At 37.0% G+C, this 21,826-nt stretch overlaps 2 protein-coding genes across 2 annotated transcripts in view; one reads left to right on the top strand and one right to left on the bottom strand.

Annotated features, from left to right (window-relative positions):
* Nucleotides 1-8,634, top strand: part of LOC149302333 (angiopoietin-2-like) — a 43,369-nt gene extending 34,735 nt beyond the window's left edge. The window contains 4 exon segments of the mRNA XM_089482461.1: nucleotides 1,898-1,999; nucleotides 3,420-3,586; nucleotides 5,578-5,708; nucleotides 8,474-8,634. Of these exon segments, the coding sequence (XP_089338587.1) occupies nucleotides 1,898-1,999; nucleotides 3,420-3,586; nucleotides 5,578-5,708; nucleotides 8,474-8,634 (561 nt within the window).
* The window catches only part of LOC149302332 (microcephalin-like), a 153,635-nt gene that overhangs the window by 78,456 nt on the left and 53,353 nt on the right, over nucleotides 1-21,826 (bottom strand). The window contains exon 11 of the mRNA XM_089482425.1: nucleotides 13,409-13,486. Coding sequence (XP_089338551.1) covers nucleotides 13,409-13,486 — 78 coding nt within the window. The remainder of the gene's footprint in view (nucleotides 1-13,408; nucleotides 13,487-21,826) is intronic.

Here is a 21,826-nt window from a genome sequence, read left to right as displayed (position 1 = left end):
TCAGCTCCTTGTCTCCTCAATACATGATTATTGGACAACCACTGTGAGCTTCTGCTGTACGAAGGAGCTTGACCTGCCCAGTATAACGTAAAGTTAAATTGACAGGATTCTATTAAAGTCTCCTTACAGATGTAACTATGCATTATACAAGACCAGCTTTGCCATTCTGAACCAGGAGAACCAGGCCAGTGTTGGTCCATAATAATGGATAGAGAAGTGTTGGGAGCTGAAACCACAGTTCTCCAGCTAAAGCCCCTCTTTAGAAAATAATTTTGTGTTAAGAGGGTGTGAAAAACTCAGTATTATTATGTATATATATATATTTCATTCATACATTTCCCAAAGTGATAATTTGAAGTTAAATAAATGGTGCCTCAAACTTCAGTTAAAAATCATTCATATTTACCTTATTTTTTTTCCTTTGCTGTCAACACTTACTCTGTTTTATTCATATTTGTCCGTTACCATACTGTCAGAAATTTAAAGTGGAATGCACTATAGCCTCTTATACCTGGGTAATAAGTAGCCATTAACCCAACATGTGTCCTTCATCAGGTTCATACAAGGGTTTGATACAAATCAGTATGTATGTTTTTCTTTTCCCAAAATATAAAAACTGCAGGAAGAATGTGTACCACCTACATACTAAAAAATATACATTTTTATCTCCATCTATAAAGTTAAAATTAACAACCGTAAGAAACTGTTCAGAAGCAATTCAGGTGCTCTCCTGTGAAAACAAACCCGTAATACAGGGTAATTAACTAAACCATGAAAATCTCTTATAAAGAATATTGAATGGGTAAATACACAGCTGTCCTCTGTATGAGTTTACAATGACACTCTATGCATGAGATATGTTTGTATACTTGTGTTACATCATTTCTATGCTACACAAGCTCAACAGAGTAATTTATCTGAGATTTATCAGCATAATAGAGAAGTATTGCTTTCATGAACAGAAATACTTATGTTGTAATAATAGCCCCATGTGGCTTCATAGATGACTCTGTTTTCAACATAGCAATCAAAAGAATAAAGGTTAAAAAAGGACAAAAAAAGCAAAAAAAAATAAGAATTTCAGCTGTGTGAACTGGAATATCTAAATTACAATTAAAATATTAAAAATCATACTATAAATATGTATTCCATACTTATTAATACTTATCTAAACAAGGTAGGTAATAGTTTGTAATAGTGATATTTTGTAGAAGGGTAAAGAGTGTTGGAACTGTTTTGTAACGTGCTAGTGTAGCTGCTTTGACCGGAGATCCTGTTTTTCCCCTCAGCTTTCCATTGTTTAGGTCAAACGACTTGCATCTACGAGATGCTAACAAACACGGACCTGAGTTCGTTTCCAGGTTTCATAGTTGTTTTTTCCTACCAGTTATATGGCAAAACATCATGCCCCATGAAGTGCAGGGGCAAACGCAAGGGGAAGTACAGTAGCATTCTTCAATAGGAACACTATGAAAAAAATATGTTATTGCCGAGTGCTACATAGCAAAACAAAGTCGAACCATTAATCCTAGCTTATGATAGGAAGAAATTAAGAATAATGAGAATAACGGAATATGTTTGGCACTGACTGACATTTCTGCTATCAACTAAAACTTAACTTGCAAGGCTCCAGTACTAAGGGATTAACTCTTGGAATGATTTCACGAGCCAATCCAACATAGCATATATGTAGAAACTAGTTGTACACCTGCCTGATAACGCAAAGACCAGATACTGTATTAGATTTTTTTCCCCTCATTATTTTAGGACAGGTGTCAATATATGTATGCATTTGCTTCAGTTAATGAAAGGTGCTGATCAATTATGATCAGTATCACGCAGACTAAAGCAAGATCTACAGTTTTCTAAATGATTTCGTACTGCTTTTGCTCAACAGACTTACTGTGATATGAAAACCGGTGGCGGTGGATGGACTATCATTCAGAAGCGTTTTGATGGCAGTGTTGACTTCCACCGAACATGGAAAGAGTACAAACAGGTACAACAACAAATATGAAACGCATATATATATATATTCTGAAGTTTGCACCGATTCTCTGAGCGTTAACCCACAACATTAACCTGCATTTAACAGAAGCAGGATTAAATTGACATTAAAGCTGTTAACTTAATTGTCAAACAACACCCAGGAAAGTGAACAAAATAAACATATGTAAAACTTATGTTGTGGTAGATAGAAATTTTTGGATGTTGATTGGTTCAGGCATTCATTTTAATGGAAGAACATCAGGGCAGAAAGTGGTATAGATAATGCTAGTTGTGCCACAGATCTTAGCTTCCCTGAGGTAAAACAGTGTTTTACCTCTCAAAACAACAATAACCAAGAGCATTTTACTCATAAGAAAACCAAAAGCACGGTTCTCAAATATAATTGGCATCAATGTCTGAGATACAAAAAAATAAATAAAAAAAGATATTACTGCCCCAGTAAAAAAAAAATTGTGGCAAGAAGTTACCTCTAGATGAATAAAATGTTTTGTGCATATTGCTAATTTTCCTGTAAAAAATATGTATGTTAAGCGTGAAAGGGCTTTTTAGAACTATTTTGTTCATCATCTTGTTAGTGGGAAGCTGTAGGTGGCAGTAAATAGAGAGCTAGATGTTTATATTCATCCAGAGCCCACTCCCTTTTTTTTACTATTATTGGTGTTTCGCATGAAATTCGCTATTTGCTTAGCTGACAATCCTGAGTTTACAGTGGGGTAGCCCTGAGCTAAGTTATTAGGGGGGTCTTAAAGTATTTTACTCTGGTCTTGGTAGATACCAAGCAGAAAGAACAGCCACACAACTTAACGTTTACCGTAGTTGGGACCTTAGAACCTTTGCTTAGAACTGTAGTTTTCACCAAACAATACTGGCTCTGGCCAACATCCAGAACTTTTTCTTTAAGAACAGTAACTATTAATATAGCCAACAATTTTATTTATGTTTGGTGCCACTAAATTATATTGGTGATGTAATTCATCAATTACTTCATCAATATACCAATCATCTTAAAAAAAAATAAAAAATCATAATCCAGAAAATGGAGATTTAAGACAAATTACATACGGATTGTCCGTGAAGTTGTGAAACTGTGATCCATTGTAAAAAGTAACACTTTTTTTGCAACTTTGCAAGATTATTACGTCTCATTAATGCAGATATATCTTGCTTTCTGGCTCCCTTCGTGGCAGCTGTAATGTTTTAATAACACTGGTATCGCTCGGAAGCTTGTGCCTCGTACAAAGTGTGTAACCATTTTCAAATCCCAGACCTAATATAAACAGTGAATCATTTCACAGTAATGGGACATGTTAATTCTAGAAATGCATAATTCTGTAAAAACTAAAGGAATAATGTGGACGAAGTACAGTTTGAATGTTGTAAAAGCTAAGCATATGCCATTTGATTAATAGGGATTTGGTGAAGTGTCTGGAGAATACTGGCTGGGAAATGAAATTGTGTCACAACTAACCAATCTACAAAAATATGTTCTGAAAATCCAATTGAAAGACTGGGAGGGAAATGAAGCATTTTCATTATACGAACACTTCTATTTGGCAAATGAAGCACAGAAATATAGGTAAGTTGCTTTTCAATCAATGATGTAAAAAGCTCTGTTTTCTTAGATTTTTTGTTTCATGATGTGTGTTTAATGTAACTGGATTTTGCTTAGCTGGTCTGGTTGCCATCTCAATTTTTTATGTAGAGCAAACAGCACTTTATTTTTACTTCCAAAGATAGAATTCTTATTACAATCTTTAAAAATGTTTTAAAAAAAAATAAAAACATACGGAGACTTATGGTGTTCAGCTGAATGTAATGGCAACAGTAAACTATGACGAGGTCAATTTTCTCGCAGACTGAAAGACTGCAGGGGGTAGATGTTTTCTTCTCCTCAAAAACTGCTTTCTAGACTGTTTTATGAAATCTGGCAAAAGCTAAAGAGCTGTTCTGTGATCAGAAAACATTTTGAAATTGAGTCTCTGGTAGTGGATATAAGTCACGCTTTGCACAGTCGAATAATTCTTTTTAAGACTTTTAATTTATCTTACTTTACGGTAAGATAAGTGGACCAAAGATGATCATTTCTGGATGTTGTCTGTTGACAACATAAATGGGTAGTTACTTAAAAACTGACTTTCAGAATAATTAAAAGTATTTTGAGTAATCTTAGAAATACATTTGTCTTAAATCCAAACAAAATATGATTTTTTATTTGCCATGTGTTAACAATTTATTCTTCAAGCCAGATACAAACGCTTACAAAAGCAAAGCACACCATGGACCCATTTATCAGTAACCAACAGCACAGTTCAAGTGCAAATACCATAGATTAAGATGCTAAGACGGCATTTCCTCTTAAAAAAGCACATATTTGAAGCATCATAAACTGTGAGTTTATTAATAACTGCAGTACATTTTTGCAACAGCGGACTTACATATACATTGAATTAAGTCTTCTGGGAAATCATACAGAGCAGTCTTGCATAGAAACCTCAGGCGAAGTTTACACAATGATAAACATCAACGCTAAAAGCATACCTTTCAAGTGTTCCTCTTTAAGAGAAAAATTCCCTCTCTGGGCCCCAAATCCAATTTTTCCTCCCCTGATTTTCCTCAAAAAGTTTACGTTGTATGAGTGCATCACAGAGTTCTACAGTTTTACAAGTAATTGGGGTTGAAAAAAAAGTCCATCAAATTCAACCCTTCTACTTAGCCTTCCTACTTTTGAAAACCCAACTCCAATAAATGTTTTGAGTTTTGTCACTTTTCTCCTTGGACCGTGAAGCTGTTTATGTATGAAATCTTCGCTCTTCCGGTCTTAAAGGACAACCGCTTGTTCTTTGTACATTTCTGTTAATGAACAGGTTACTGGAGGGGTCTTTATATTGGCCCTGGACATATTTACACATTGCCATTTGTGTATAGGAAGGACATAAAATGTTCTAACAGATTAAATTGGGTGACTGAAATGTATTCTTCTATATGCCTTACTTATTTTCATAAGTAACTAAAGAGTTGCAAAGTCCTACCCACTAGCCATGCCTCTAGCCACACTAAAGCATCTGCATGTTGGTATGAAAAGTATTACCATCTTCATTCTTTGTATAACTATATCACTAAGTCGCATTAGAAACATCTGTAAAGCCTTGCTTCCCAGTTAGTACACTCCGTATGTCTACCACTGGTCATTTCAAATGTGTGTATACAGTATATATAAAAAAATATATATATTTAAGGAAATATTTTCATAAAAATGATTTGATGTAACAGCACCGACAATGACACATTGTTGGACAGTGGTGTGTTTTAAGCATAAAAAAAGAAAACTAATTTATGATGTCATATGAAAGCAACCATTTGCTGGCCACACTGCCAGTATACTTCATAATAAGAATTCTTATGGTAAACCTACAAGAAGATAAATTGCTCAAGAGATGAAATGAATGGAATAGAAAAATGTGTGATGTATGTTTCTAGGCATGCAATTAAAAAAAAGGTTTCCATTAATGTAAATGAACAGTACTTCAATTCTGTCTCAAACTGTCTTTCCATTTTCAATTACAACAGGATTCACCTCAAAGGATACACTGGGACAGCGGGCAAAATAAATAGCATAAGCCAGCCAGGAAATGATTTTAGCACAAAGGATGCAGACAATGACAAATGCATTTGCAAGTGCTCACAAATGGCAACAGGAGGTAGGAACTGTTTTGTGTTTCACATTTTTCCTATTTTTACTGGCACCTGCACACGGCTCTGTTCATTCAGAGTTTTCCATAGCCGACAATGAATTGAAAAAAACGCAGCATCTACGTTAGGTTAGTGTCTCTCGATCTGTGGTATTTGTGAACCCATTCGGGTTCTACTGCTTATAACATGACATGCTTATAAAAGAAATGTTGTAGACTGGGAGAATTTAGGGGACAGTCCAGATACTAGGGGTAACTTGCTGGGAAAAGGTCAAGGAACAGATTTTGCCCACACCATAGTGGTTGGCTATTATTGTATGAATATATTTATATATTATCTATCATTATTACCAATATTCTATCGTTCAAACCGATAGCATTGCTTTAACGGCCTCAGGGTTTTTCTTTTACACATAAAATTTGAGAAGACAGGGGTGTTTGAAGAATTACTAATACTAAACTGAAGATTAAATTAAATTGCAAACATATTCGAAAAATATCAGTTAAAAATACTAGTCAAACATCTACTTTATATGACAAAAATGCACTTCCGTGATTAGTAAGGCGAGTTGGCAAAGCAAAATGGTACTTTGTCAGGCGAAACCTGGGGACAATGAGCGAGGGAATACATACCATGCAGATGGCCTTTAAACTGGATTTAAGACAAACACATAAACCCAGCTATCTGCTCTTGACTTTTCCCAACATTCAGAACATCAATTAATCAAACTAATACCAGTTTTTCACATATAGCTACAGCATGAACCCTGGTGTTCGATCATAGATTCTTAAAACTGAATTACTTTGGGGTCCATCCAGGGGCGTACCTAGAGTATTTGGCACCCGGGGCGGATCCTGTAAGTGGCACGCCCCCCCCACCAAATGTAAAGACATCTACAAAATTATGTTAAGAATATTTATTGCACCAATTTGTAAACTGTATGTCAACTGTAAACAACAAGAAATCTGAAAAAATAAATTAATAACTTATAAGTAAAATAAATAAGTTTAAATAACATTTACTGAACATATAATAGTGCTTTCTTTAATAACCCTCCAAAAAAAAACAGCGTCCACATTGCCCACATAGAACCTGACCAGCACCCAAATTACACACACATAGGACGTGCCATCTTTGCCCCCAAACAGCCCAGCATGAGTCAGCATTGTTCCCAAACAGCCGAGTGTACGCCATCTTTGTCCCATGAACACGCTGCCTGTGCCATTTTTGTACCATAAACACCCTGCTTATACCATCTTTGCCCTTTTGACAAATCAACTATACACCTATGATGAACACAAACACTTTTACAGTCACTCACTAATTCACTTTCATTCACACAATTCATTCACACAATCATTTATTCTTTCACACAAATTATTTACACATATTCATTGATGCATTCTCACAAATTCATTAATTCTCTCACTCATTCAAACAATTCATCCACACATTAATCCATTCATTTTCGCTCTCATTCTGACTCTTTATTTCAATATTCTTGCTACCCTCCTTTCTCCCTATCTACCCATTCTCACCCCCTTCTGCCCTATCTACCCCTTCTCACTATCTACCCCCTATCCCCCCGTCTCACTCCCTTCTCCCTATATACCCCCTCCTAACTATCTGCCCTCTCCTCCCTTTGAAGTTCACTTACCTTTCAGGAGTCCTGCGGTGGGGGTGCAAGGCCAAGCTCTGCCACTGTATGGAACAGTATAGAGTGATGGGAGTTATGATGTACTTTAGAGCATAATTATATAATGAAAAAGACATTGGAAATGGTACACCATAACACCCATCACTCTCACACCTTTACCTATCCACCCTTACCAATCCACCCTTACCAATCCACCCTTACCAATCCACCCTTACCAATCCACACTTACCAATCCACACTTACCAATCCACACTTACCAATCCACAGATTCCACGCATACCAATCCACTCTCACTGTCACTCTCACTGAATGATTTCCTACCTTTCCTCTTTTCTTCTTACAGCAGTCAGCTCCTTTTCTTCCTCTTCGCTCCTCTTCTTCTGTCTTCTTCCGGTTCAGAGGGCACGGACGGCGGTGGGCGCGGCTTCAGTGTTGTGCGCTGGGATCTGACAACAAACCCCGGTGCACAGCAGCAGTTGCCGCGTGGATCGCGAGGGAGCGGTATCGGAGGTCTTTAACAGTTCAAGGGAACCGGCTTAAAATCACTCAAGGGAGCCGGAGGTCTGTTAAAGACCTCCGATACCGCTCCCTTGCGAGCCTTCTCCTCCAACGGCGGACATTACTGTCCGTCTCTGGAGGGGTGCCGGGTGCCGGCAAGTTGGCACCCCCCTGATGAGCAGCACCCGGTGTGGACTGCCCCCCCCCCGGCAGGTACGCTACTGGGTCCATCAATGACTGAAATTCAGTATCATCTTCGGATGGAGCCTTGGGAAAGACCTTCTATATTTTAAGTGGTTGCTAAAGTCCCCATCACAATTGTTTGGCCAAAGTTAGCTTGTAGTTATGAGTATCAGATTTAAATTTGCTTTATCTATGTAGTAACAGAGTGTCTAAGTCACAAATTTGCTATGAGTTATTTTTTTTGTTTCTAAACTAAAAATGTAGTAACTTTTTTTTTTTTTTAGCTTTTTAGCCAAAATAAGCACACAATGCATAAAAAGTACTGAATTCCATTAAAATACAGTAGTTTTCTCTTGATTTAGCACTTTACTCCAAATAGCTTTAATAATTTCACTGTATATGTAACCTCTTTATTATGTTTCTGTTCCTTTACAGGCTGGTGGTTTGATGCTTGTGGTCCTTCCAACTTGAATGGCATGTATTATTCATTGGGACAAAATACAAACAAGTTTAACGGAATCAAATGGTACTACTGGAAAGGTTCGGGCTACTCTCTGAAAGCAACAATAATGATGATTCGACCTGTTGACTTTTAAACAACGTCGTATAACAATGGGATGTAATTTTTTTTTTTTTTATTGTCCACTAAGCAAAGACTATTTGCCAAAATAAAACCACAGCTGCAGCCTTGTTTTCTTTGTTCCCTATGGAGTAAAGTGGACAGCGGATCCAAATTACCAGTGCATAGTGTAACCATCTGTCAGCGTGCATTGACACTGAAGCAAATGTGCACGGTAAAGATTGGACACCAGATGACTATCACACCGGCTCTTGGTGCAGCGTTTAACATGACTGCCTCTAAGTGGCATGTAAATAACTGGAACTGGAAAATATGTGGAAAATATACACCAAACATACACTGTGTCTTTCTGTGGAATTAGACATGCAGTCCCCAAGGGCAGCCTACCTGCAAACCACTTTGTATTATATTTTGTATTATGGAGTGTACATACAATTGTAAAATACCTGTAAACAGTATTTTGTTGCCAACTTATTACACGCCATTAAGACAATGCCAGATTACATATTGTATCCTTTTTCTACTTATTTTGTATTAATATAAATTATGTCATCTAATGGATAAAACTTTATATTAAACACAATGTTTCCTTGACCACCTACTGTCTATTGCATGAATACATGGGCAAATGTTTTGGATGATATAAAGTTTTTATATATAAAAAAAAAAAGGGTCAAAAATACGCGAAACCCCCAGCTTGCCATGGTATAGGAGACCAAAGCAGGGAATGAGGGTATAGTTCTTGACTCTCATAAAAGTCAGCAACCATACATACTTACATGTCAGGTTCCTGCACCTAGCAAATAAAACACAAAAACCTTCCCTCCAGTCTTCCATAAACCTTGCCACTTAAGACAAACTGTCATCAATAAAGGGGAGAAGAGACTATAAAAGGGTTCCAAAACATGTGCATTCACTGCTTATTAATTATAGTACTGTCGGTACAGTACACAAAGCATGCAGCAATACTTTTTTTCTCCCTGTTCCCATGGACATGCTCATTGTTTCCATGTAATAAATGATCAATGTACAAGGTGTCATTACAACAAGACTTAGAGAGTTCTGCTGTTAAACTTTTGATGATACAGACCCATACCGTAATACCTGTAGCAAAATAACCTTTGACTTATAAAAAGATGTCCAGGAAACACTGATTGAGGAGATTGACACATTTGTGCAGAATTATGATCTTCTGTCCTTCACCTTGCTTTTTAACACAAAAAAAACAATAACAAAGTAGTTTCCTGCTGTCTGTCTGGTAGCACACTGGCCAGTTGTTTGCCCATATCCATCAATAAGAAGAGTTTGGTTGCATTGTATCTAAGTCAGTTATTTACTTCAACCTGTGCTCTGGAATGGTATAAATTTCTCCACGTTGGAAACTTACTCCAAGTATCATATGTGATTGTCTGCATTAGTCATACTAGTCATTACTGACCCTTTAAGAAATTAGTGTCTGCTGTTATTAATTGCGGGATGGAAAGACTCATTGTCTTCAGACATTCCTCAACGTTTCAGCTGCAGTGGTCTAACATCTAACCTAGGGAAGAAAATGTTCTGTTGGATAATAAAACATGCTTTACTGAACAGATAAACCCACCTTTTGTCCTGTATGACTTCAGGTGAAAATGTATTTTCCCTACAAAACCAATCATAAAGAAGGATATAGAGCTTTGATATAGAACAGCATGGGTTACCCATAAAGTCATAGCCTACCAGTGGTCCGCTGGATTAGGTGACAGCATGGTCTGTGCAGGGCCGGCCCAACAATGGAGCTGAGTGGGGCAACTGAGTGGGGCAAATTATTTATTTATTTTTTTAAAGCGGAAGAGAGAGGGGCGCCGAGTGGTTTTCACTTACCAAGTTGTCAGTACCTGTTCAGGGTGCCTCTCTCTCTCTCTCCTCTGCGAGCCCTCGGTCCCAGCTTGTAATGCTGAGAGCTGGAAGATGACATTTCCGGCACTCAGCATTACAAGCCGGCACCGAGACCGAGCAGGGAGACTTGCTGCAGGACTGCTGAAAGGTAAGTACAAGGAGGGGTAGGGTAGATAATAGGGAGGGAGGGAGAGGAAGGGTAGATAAGGGGGAGGGGGGGCATTTTAAACTTCGCCCCAGGCGGCATTTTGTCTTGGGCCGGCCCTGGGTCTGTGCCACTACATTAATGTTACTATTAAAAAGCACTTTCTACTGGTGTATTGGTTTCTGCTTTATTTCAGCTAAACATAACTACTATGAATAAGGAACCACTATGTGTCAGTTCAGTAGTACATCAAAATCCGAATTTATATGCTTTTTCGGCTGAGCTTCTCTTTCTGTATTTTTGTGCCTATTTTCAAGTCTTGCCTTTAGGGTTACGCACCCCATCTACCAAACAGCTGCCTAGGAAGCTATATCTCCCAATGTGCTAACTGATAAGCAAAGCAAATAAATTCCCAGGTAAGGAGTTCTGCATTACTGTATTTATAAATACATGCAACAAGTAACCTAACTCAGATTTTGTGAGTATACTGTGGCATCAACTTTCTACTCTATGACAGGCCAAGTTTGACCTACATATGGTTCATATGACTAGTTGACTCTGCTGTCACAGACTCAACAATGTATTATGAGGATCAGCTCAGTGCAGTTCCAGCGGAACCAGATTAGCACCCTTAAAAAAGCAGACATGCAACAAATAAAATGAATTTTGTTCAAAGAGGCAGCTTTACTGTACTTTGTTTAGGGAATAATGAACTCAAAGCAAATATCCATGTGGGTTTGGAAAGGATTTATTAACCCCTTAATGACAAAGCCCGTACATGTACGGGCTCAAAATGCATTGTTTTCAATGGGTTTAGGGACCGCCCATTGTCGTTAAGGGGTTAAGAAACCCCCTGAACACTCTAAATAGATAGAATTATTAACGAAAGAGGCACTAGCACTTACCCTTGCCAAAACGTTCTGCAGCTGGATAAACAGATATTTAAAAATTACATAGTTTTATAGAGCAGTTTAAAAAGGTTGGGGAAATTAAACAAAATATTTTTGTTATAAAAGTTAATGTTGGGTCTTTACTTTCCCAGAAAAGCTCATTTTAAGGACTGATATCACAATACCTATCTGTGTATTAGTTTACATCTGAAGACAAGACCGCTGAAACCCTAAATGCAAACGTGGTTATATATCTGTTTCTGTGTTGGCACAATATAAGTTATCACCGTCAATTAAAGACTTGATTTTGTCTTGGATCAAAACAGTCCTGTTTTATCTTAAAAACAGCTAGCCAACCAGAAACTAAACATAAACAAACTACAATCCACTGATGTATCACCTATAAGTACACTATCACACGCTGCAATGGTATTGAGATACTGTACTTCTCACCACATTAATGGACCTTTTCCGCTTCAAGCTGAATAACATAGTATACCTTAGACAGTATCATGGCATAAAATATGTAGGTGTAGGTGTCTCAGATTGCCTAAAGGATTAATATTAAGCGTGATAAATAGTGCATTACTTAGCTCTGAATAAGAGGTCTTTACATCTTAATTCAATCTACACCTTACACTATGTTTATTGGCCCTCGAAAATTTAGAACAAACCTCTTAAGAATGGTGGCAAGAAAGCCCTGTTTATTACTTATGAGACAGCCCAAAAGGCATTCCTAACAAGAAGCGTGTCCTATTAAGCATACCTGGCCATTATGGTGCATTGGCCATGTACTACCAAAGTGTAAATTCCTCATTAAAAAGTTCCAGTCCTGGAAACAGTTAATCCCTTCATTTGCCCAGTATAAGAGGGCATTTCATCTCCAATCTATTTATCTGTAACGCCATAAGAAAAAGTAAGCAAAAGTACAGTGATATTATTTAAACTCACTTTATCAATGGAGCTGGTGTGACAATGGTACGATATATTTGACTCTATGGATAAGTGTAGCCCATCAAAGTACATGAAGCTAGTCATCTTACGCAGTATGAACTAGCAAGTACTGACTGTAACATTATAAAGATACTTATAAAACACTGCCTAATAAATCAGACAAATGAAGAAAAGCTGAACCCACAGATGAAAGTTTTTACATCACCTAGTAATCTTTGCAAGGTGCTTAAAGACAAATGCTACAGTACAGAAGGTTTCTCTGAACATTAATTTGTAGAATTAGGATCTCAAGCAAGGGGGACTGGCACTTTTTGGTACAGCCAGCACTTTTGCTACAGCCACCACTTTTCAGCAGCCCCATCAATTCAGTATTTATAGACCCACACTGTCACACATACACACACTTAATCAGTGGATACCTTCTTGCTGTTGACCTCTTGCGCTACCACTGTGGGGATATGTATCACTGCTTTACAAGATGCCAATGCCAAGGTCACCTTGGGCCTGCCCTTCTTGAAGAATTCAGACTAACCAAGGGAAGCAGTTGGCTCCCTATCCACGAGGCCAGCCAAACCCCTAATCTCAAGTAAAAGCACTTGCTTCTTTCTCACTTCCCAAGCTCACAGACACTAGCGAGTAAGCTTCCTCTAATTTGACTTCTGCAGACCTACTGCTTCCTTAATTTTTATTGGCCACTTCCCTTTAACTATAGCGCTATTAGAAGTGTACAGGCTGGTATTTACCATGAAGTGGAGTAAGAAGATACATTGAGTATAAACCAGATTAAGACTTTTTTCACATGTGTGAACCAAATTTAATTAGTAACATGACTTGCTGTGTAAAGTACCCACTGTACAGTGTTAAGGAATATGATAAAGAAATAAATGACCTATAAAATAGTATCTGTAACAAAAAAACAAACTTACAGGAGCTCCTGGAAAATGATCAGAAAGTTCATAGGGTTCCTCAGGAATCCAGTGTCCATGCTCCAAAGACCACAGAACCTGAAATAAAACATAGAGCTGTTTAATATCTATAATTCTTTGAAACCTACATGACTGGTAGACTCATATATATATACAAAATTACAATATATGTCTTTCTATTCATTTGTGGCATTTATGCATCAAAATATATGTCTATTCATCATATTATAACGCGTATTTGCAAAATAAAATTATACCTTGTAATGGCTTTTGAAGCTGGTTGAGTTTCAAAAGTCTGTTAGCGCTATGAGAAATATGCCCCTCCTCACAAAATATCTAAGGCTATTATGTCACATACAGAGAAAAACTATTTTGTATAGTAATGCATTTTTCAGGTAACATGGATATTTGGTAATTTGACTAGGAGCTCATTACACTTTACAGTTGAATTATTATAAAATGATACCTCATATGTTGGATGTATTTATGTGTCTGTACAATGCCCTCCACTAATATTGGCACTCTTGGTAAAAATTGTCTATTGTTTAACCTAATGTTTTTTTTTTTAAAATTACACAAAAACTCTTGTCACGGAGCTTGATAGTCCGACCGACTACCTCCACTGACTTGTGCTCCCTTAGCCTGGGACAACACACTCTTTCCCTGGTTTCCCAGTCACTAGCCGAGACTCAGTGTAGGGTATAACCAAAACAAAGACTGATTTATTTTAGACACACAGGCCTGGATATATCCAGCAAAACACACATTAACATAAAACAAGATATTGGGATACAAACCGCCCCCCCAATCTGCCTCCCAGAGGGCCATTAAAAGGAATAAATAATATAATGGGGTCCTCACCTCCACTAACTATTACTGTCTGAAATCAGTTCCAAGGTTTGGGCAGTGTAAATGTCTGTAATGGTGGGACTGGGGGGAAGGGGGGACAACACAGTAGTGCACCATGGGGTGGGGGGGTCTCACATTAAACAATGGCGGTCACTCCCTGGTTGCATATCCTCTACACCTCTGCATTTTTCACCTCCAGGCCCATTATTTATGACACCCCACTCACCCCCTCCCCTTCTCTAATACCATCACTTGTTTTAAGTTGTAACCTCTGTCATGCTGATCAGTATTGCTTCAGACACAACCCCTTATTTAGAAATATTGTTTGAAAGTCAATGTACTGTAAAAGTTCTTGTATTGATGTACAGTGCTGTGGAATATGATGGCACTATATAAAACAAATAATCAGAATACATGTCTACTTATTTGGTAGCTGTATATAACACATATACAAAGTTACAAGACTTGTATATAAGGATTCAACTACTTTAAGCAAAACTATTAACGGTTTTGGAAAGTCCAACCAAAAACACTGCTTTAAAGCTCTAGACAGAAAAGTATGAGTACATCTAGAGTAAAAAAAAAAATCATATAGTATTAACTGCATATAAATAAGCATAAATGGAATAAATGAAAAATAACCAATCAACGAAAGGCAGTGCTAATGTCATCTTCGTACTTATTCTAATTAGAAGCACTGCAAAAGAGCATAAAAAAAAATAAAAAATCAACAGAAGCTATGCATCCTAAAAGAAATCTTGGACTTAACACCCCCCACACAAGATATTCCTTGTAGAATGTTAGTAGAGATAAATAAACCATTTGTTCCAAGAGGCTTGAGAATGTTTAAACTAATGGATCATTAGGTGGATCTCGGCATACCATGCTGATGCAGTGTTGACATTAGTTCTTAAGCTGGCAAAGTATCTTCATAACTTCAAAGTAAATACCATCAGATGCTTATTACCATTTGTTAATATTTATGCAATACAACATTGGCCAAAATCCTTAATGATGGACAACATTGTAAAGTTTTTTTTAGATATACGAGTGATTCTTCAAACTTTAATTAAATAATAATTTCTATTTTAATTTAAGAAACAAATTATACAGTTTTAGTGGATTAAGAAATGCTACATAAGACTTTTTTTTTTTTTTTTTTTTTTTTAAAACGTGAATGTTATACAATCGCAGAGGGGTTTACCCACTAAAAATGAATTGATTGTGGTTTTATCTCACCAACTGCGCTTTACATTATGGATGGTAAAATGTAGCGATCTTGACAGACCCATTATAATAGATCGCTAAATCACTAAGATTTCCTGATTGAATTATGCATTATACAAGGCAGCTCAGACCTGCCAGAGAAACTTGCAAGGGAAAGGTCTTCATAATGCATCATGAATCCACAACTCTCTGGACATCTCCAACTTTAGTAAATAAACCTCAATGGTAGATCCTCAGAGCAGGGCTGTCCAATCACTTAACTCCCCCCTTTTCAATGATTTGGTCGTAATCAGTTGCAGATGAACAACTGGCACTAAAGTAGATTTTATTGTCAATAGTTTCTTATGAGCCATAAAAGGACCCCTTGATTTAAGCACATTGCTTTTTTATGCCGGCAAAAGGAAGGCTAGAGGTTTCGGCTTGCCCATAGATAAAATAATTGCTAGATATATACATTGGAGGCTTTATTATACCTACTGGTTAAACTGGCGGTTGCATATTTCCAGATTTACTCCTGGACTAAACATGAGTAACAACCAACAGAAAAAGTATTTACTCGAAGTAAAAGAGTAGCAGCGGGACTTAGAGATACAATCTAGATAAAGTTTACTTGGAACAAGGTCTGCAACTTGAAGAACTGTGTGAGAAATATATCATGTCAAATCACTATGTTCATGGCATCTGCCCAAACGCAGTTGGTTAACTGCAGTGGTGATTTTCAACAAGGTTGTGACAGGTTGATGACTCCATTGCTTTTAGGGACTGTCATTCCATAAGCGTTGGACACTGTCAACATTATTCACAGCTTGTCTCTTTTTCTAATCAAAGAATCAAAACAATCATATATTTTCTAAACATGGTTTTTATAATTGAAATTAATATATATATATATATATATATATATATATATATATATATATATATATATATATATATATATATATTAAAAACCAAGCCCCCTGAAAACAAAGCAAAGCATTATTTGATAATCCATTGGATTATTTCTATGTTTTCACTGGCTGGGGAAATAATGTATAATACACGTAGTATAACATGAATACTTCATATAATGAAACATTCTGTAGTGGCAGATTTTTGGCCCTTATTTATACCACATAAAGTACAACTTGACACCCAAGATTAACAGTTTTATCAGCACTAAAATATTTAACAGTTCATGCTTCATATCACTTGCCAATTTTTTTTTATTATTATTTCTTTTTATAGAACATGCCTCTAATGAAAACCCTAATTTTAAATATATGAACAGGGCCAATTTTGAAACACAGGTTACAACAATTTTGATATATTTCAATGTATATATATATATTTTTAAATATATTAATGCTTAATGGAGAATTGGTACATTCTAATTTATCTTTAGTCATTTTTGTTGGTTTACTTGAAGACCAAAGAGCGTGCTCCAATATCAAAAGTGAGTGACGATCATACCTAGGAGCTATCTGGGTTTCATCCAAAGTCTCTAGATGAAGCCCTGTTGCCCCATCTCCGTTTCCTCTTGCTCCTGGCAGGTGATAGATGTTTGGCCATGCCTACACCCCCCCTTAAATCCCTAGGTAAGCTAGGCAGCATCTTCAGCAGCCCTTTGCATTGAACGCTAAAGGTGGCAAAAAAATATCCTTTTCCAACCACAAGGCCTGGCAAGAGGGCCAAATGCTCAAGGACCACAGTTGGCTACATTGGAAACAAAGTGATTGATCCAGCGTCTTGGGATGGTTGCATGAAAGGTCAAAGTGTGATGACAACTAAAATTTGCTCTGTGACTCAAACCTGTCTAATGATATAAAATAACCTGTTATCGTCTCTATTATAATTAGGATTACTGGCACATCTAAAGACATCTATGATAATACTGTTGCATACCTGTAAACAATAGCTAGCATTATTTCATATGCAGTCTGCTAAACAGGTAGCATGTTATAACTTCCTCCTGGCTGTAATAAGGAGATTGAAATGCAATACTTACCTAGGGATAATAGTAAATGTTTAGGCTATGGCTGGTGATGGCAGATGTAGAAACACAAACACAGACAAAAACAGTTTGAATGCTTCTAACTTAGAAATATTTGCAAGCCTATATAGTTAAGAGTCATTTTGTGGCATCGAATGATTACCTCGTCACATTGAGCATTAAAAAAAAAAAAAAAAAAAGTGTGTCATGCAAACAACCTTTTTTAGGTTCTCTTAAAAAGGACTCTCCAGCTATGATACGCATTTTAATGCTTTGATAGCTGAGTGGTCCCTTTTTTGTGTCCTTGCAAATGAATGGAAGGATTCTGCAGAATCAAGCTGTGCACCACTTATTGGCTGCTTCCATTGTCAGACCACAGCTCTGAAGCCGTATCTCCTTTATAGGGTAAGCATTTTATTATGTATTATTTATTAAACTGTCCCTTAAATGGTATGCCTCTTTTTCCGTTGACTAAAAAGACTTTCACTAAGTTAGCGCTTAGTATGTTTACAGATGTCTAGGAGAACATTCCAAAAACTTTAAAAGAAACCACGACAAGGGCTTTTCCATAAAACAAAAACAGCTGCTAGCTGCTATACAGTTAAAGGAAAAATTACATCAACTTGCTAAGGGTCCAAACCAAAACGCTATTGAAGTATGATGTGTAAATGAAAAAGAAACAGAAAATATGACATGTTGGATCTATTCTTTCCTCACTTTAATAATCATGAAATTCAATAAAAACAATTAAATACACAGTAGAACTCTGTCCGCTTGTTGGCCAAACGCAGATAGTTTCGTAGGGCACTCTTATTATGTAGTAGTATTACATTTAAATCAAGATCACTAAACAACTCAACATCTTGACAAAATAATTAAAACACCAAATGACTGCTATAAAGCCTACAAATATAATGATAAACAAGTCTGTGCAATCCTAGTCCCAGTGGAGATGTGAATCTGTGAGACTGAATTACTCCCTATTGTTTGCTGTGTGGGTAGCCAAGAGTCTAGATACAGCCATACCTACATGTACAAATCAACGTAACTTCCACATACCAATACAAATGAAACATTAAAATAAAGTTGTTGTTTTTTTGTTAGTTAGGCTGTGATTGATGAAAACTGATGTAGCCCTATCTGTCTGCAAGAAGTCTTTAGTAACAAGTGCCATATTTTATTTAACCAACGAAAAATATGTCACAAGAGTTTTTGGGACAAGGGTTAGAACCAGCATTTACCCTCATTGTTTTCCATGCAACGTATAAACCTTGAGGTTCTGTGATGACAGGTGCACTTTCCTTCATGCTGTTGAGATTTTTTTTTTCCCTTTTCCCTAAGATAATGTTCATAAATGAAAGGTCACCTGTGTTTGTGTGAAACACTAAGAACAACAACAATTCCCGTGGGAAGTCCCGGCAAGGGATATTGTTAAAGCACATCGAGCAGACGTGCCGGCAGCGGAGGTTGGTTAAGCACATCGCCGCAGCCGGTGAAAGTCTGTGCGATGCACTTAGACAATCTGCCATGCCGGCACTCCGCGCGCCCCCCCCCCCGTGGGAAGTGCTGGCAGGGGAGGCTGTCCCAGCGTATCGGAGAGTAGGATCCAGGTCCCCTGCAGTGCTGCGGGTGATCTGTATCCTAACTCTGCTGCCTGTGCGGCCTATATTCGGGCAAATACGGTATATCATTTCTTTACACCGGATTACCCGATTTAAGTAGTAAAATGATATTATTTATATAGTTTTATAGTAAAACTTCCACATATATTTGTTATATATACATATATTTGTGTTTGTGTATAGTTGACTGCACAATGTAGAAAGTTTGTTTGGATCTACCCCGGAATTTCAGCAACAGGACCCTGATTTCATCATCACTAAATTTACATACAAAAATTAGATATAACATAGAAAGTGTTACCAGTAAATTAACAGATACAAACTGTGTATGTGAGAAAAACATGAAAAGCAACATTTCAAAAACCCAAACTGTAAAAGAGAAAAGATGCAAGGCTATATATTTTCAGATACATCTTCTGTGATTATTATTTTTAGTTATGTTGGTAAACAATGTTATGGACGTTCTTCCATACAGCGGCTTGCTTTTTTGGCATACAGATTATATCAGAATCAGTTTATCAGTTTTGGGAAACATAGGTAACAATCAACGGGGTTTTTTTTTTGCCCCTTACAGTATTGTGTCACTACTGTACAGGTTTTGCTAAAGAGAATACAATATGGGTTTGGAAAGGGTAAACAACAATGAACACATATCATACACAAAACACACTACCAAATGTGGAGCCATCATAGACTTATGGACGGGACCCAATTGGAGGGCTGATTGGAATTCCCCTCCCCATCTGGCCCTGATAGTATTATATTGCCCTTAGATTTAGTACTTTGCAGAATTGCGCTAAATACATAATCCTGCACTGTTCTATTAATATATTCTAAAGGACTCACAATCTGAAAGCTGGTTGCCCTGAAGTCCCTTCTATTACCACCTTTTCATATTTTGTGCATACACCTGGACTGTTTAAATCTTAGAATTCTCAGTAAACAAGACATGGAAAAGGTGTGGCTGTATTTTACCAGTTGAACATCTACCAACAGGTAGTGAATGGCAAGTAGCAGAAGAAGTAGGCTATGTATATGACCCCATACAATTGGTTGCTCTGATGATAAAGTCCACCTTTCATGTCAATGGTAATATCGGATTTCTCAAGATTCTTAGTCTTGTTTAATTAGTATAAATGTCAGCAATTTGTGTCTAGCTATAAAAAAAATTAAGCTAAAAATAAATCTGAAACAGTTTCTGAAGGGTAGTACTGTATATGGCACAACCACAACTAAACTAAGCGATAGCTCTGCTGTCCTTGGAAAAGCAAACATTGAAGATTAATGATACTAAGTGGTTATTATCAAGCCCAATTAGTCTATTGTTTTTGCTTAAAAAAATTAAAAAAAAGAACATTGCATTGTAATAACATGTTTATCCAGTTTGCTGTTGAATGTTACCATTCAAATATGACTACAATGTGTTAGCTGTTTCAGTATGCTCAATATGATGTATGGATCACAGAAGAGCACATAGGCATGGACTTCATGCAAGGTACTGCAAACAAATCACATGGCACTCCAACAATGTGATGCCTGTACTTGATAAAGGCTCTGTAGTCAATACCTTGTAATTTATATAATGCATTAGAAAATAGCTATTTGATGTTGGGGGACATTGCCCAACTTTTATGCATTAAAATGTAACCATGTGATGGGCATATGGCTAACCTGAATCTAAGAGGAGACCAAGGGCTGATTAATGTATGTCTTTAGAGAAAGGGGGGAAAAGATTCTTATCTGCTGTTAAATATCTATGTTTCTTTTTGTCACTTTACCTCATATTATGTTTAGTGTGTTCAGATCACAAAGGCCAGATGGCTCATTGGCTTGTTTGCCAATCATGCCTATTCACATGCACGTAAAATCAAAATGCTTTTTTGTGCTCTCACTAGAGCATTACAGTTAGTTCCAGATGTCATTGACCTAGGGCCCCAATGAATCTCAAACAGCTTTTGGATGGCACTTTATAACTGAATGGCATGGTAGTTGTAGTTCAACAGCTTGGATGCTATATAAGATAGCACTAAACAAAAATGATTATCATAATAAATAAAAATAGGAGGGAGAGTTTCAAGCTGTGATTCTGCTCTATAACCTTGCTATATATGATGAAGGCCCAACCCTAGTGAACTTCTGCTTCTGGAAGAACTTGGTTGGTCCTCTATTAGGAATACCTAAATCAATGAGATTTCCTCAAAGTTTCCTTACATATTAAATTAAACATTATACTGGGCCACATTAGACATACTTGGAGAAACTTTCCAGTGTTGGCCCTAACCAAATAGCGACATTAAAACTACAACTCTCCTGCAAACTTCCCTTTTATTGAATAAATCTCAATGGTTTCCTTACACAAAACAAAGATCGCTGTCTGTTCCTAAATTTCTAAATATAAAGGGAACCAATGCCTTCATTTTAGGGTGTTTCTCTTACAAACAAGGAACACTGTCAGTTGTGCTTTGCTTGGGCACAGGAATTAGGGCGCACACATCAAATGCTATCTAAGCAAGCAGCATTACTGAACCCAAGAGCTCCCCATTTGGAACAGTAGTACATTGGCCTACCATAAAGCCTAAAGGGTTGGAGAAATAACTGGTTCACCTAAAATAAGACAAAGAGGTAACAGTATATAATTTGTCAAATGCTTTTCAACCAGTTGTTCCCATTGTCTTCTCCCTACTTTGTGAGCAGCTTTTAAGTTTGACTTTTGTACACTTTGGAAACATGGATCAGACTCAAACAGAT

Source organism: Sceloporus occidentalis, unplaced genomic scaffold (assembly GCF_023333645.1).
Source record: "Sceloporus occidentalis isolate IW3139 unplaced genomic scaffold, rSceOcc1.0.p SCAF_19, whole genome shotgun sequence".
Taxonomy (NCBI): Eukaryota; Metazoa; Chordata; class Lepidosauria; order Squamata; family Phrynosomatidae; genus Sceloporus; species Sceloporus occidentalis.
This window is presented reverse-complemented; position numbering and strand designations above follow the sequence as displayed.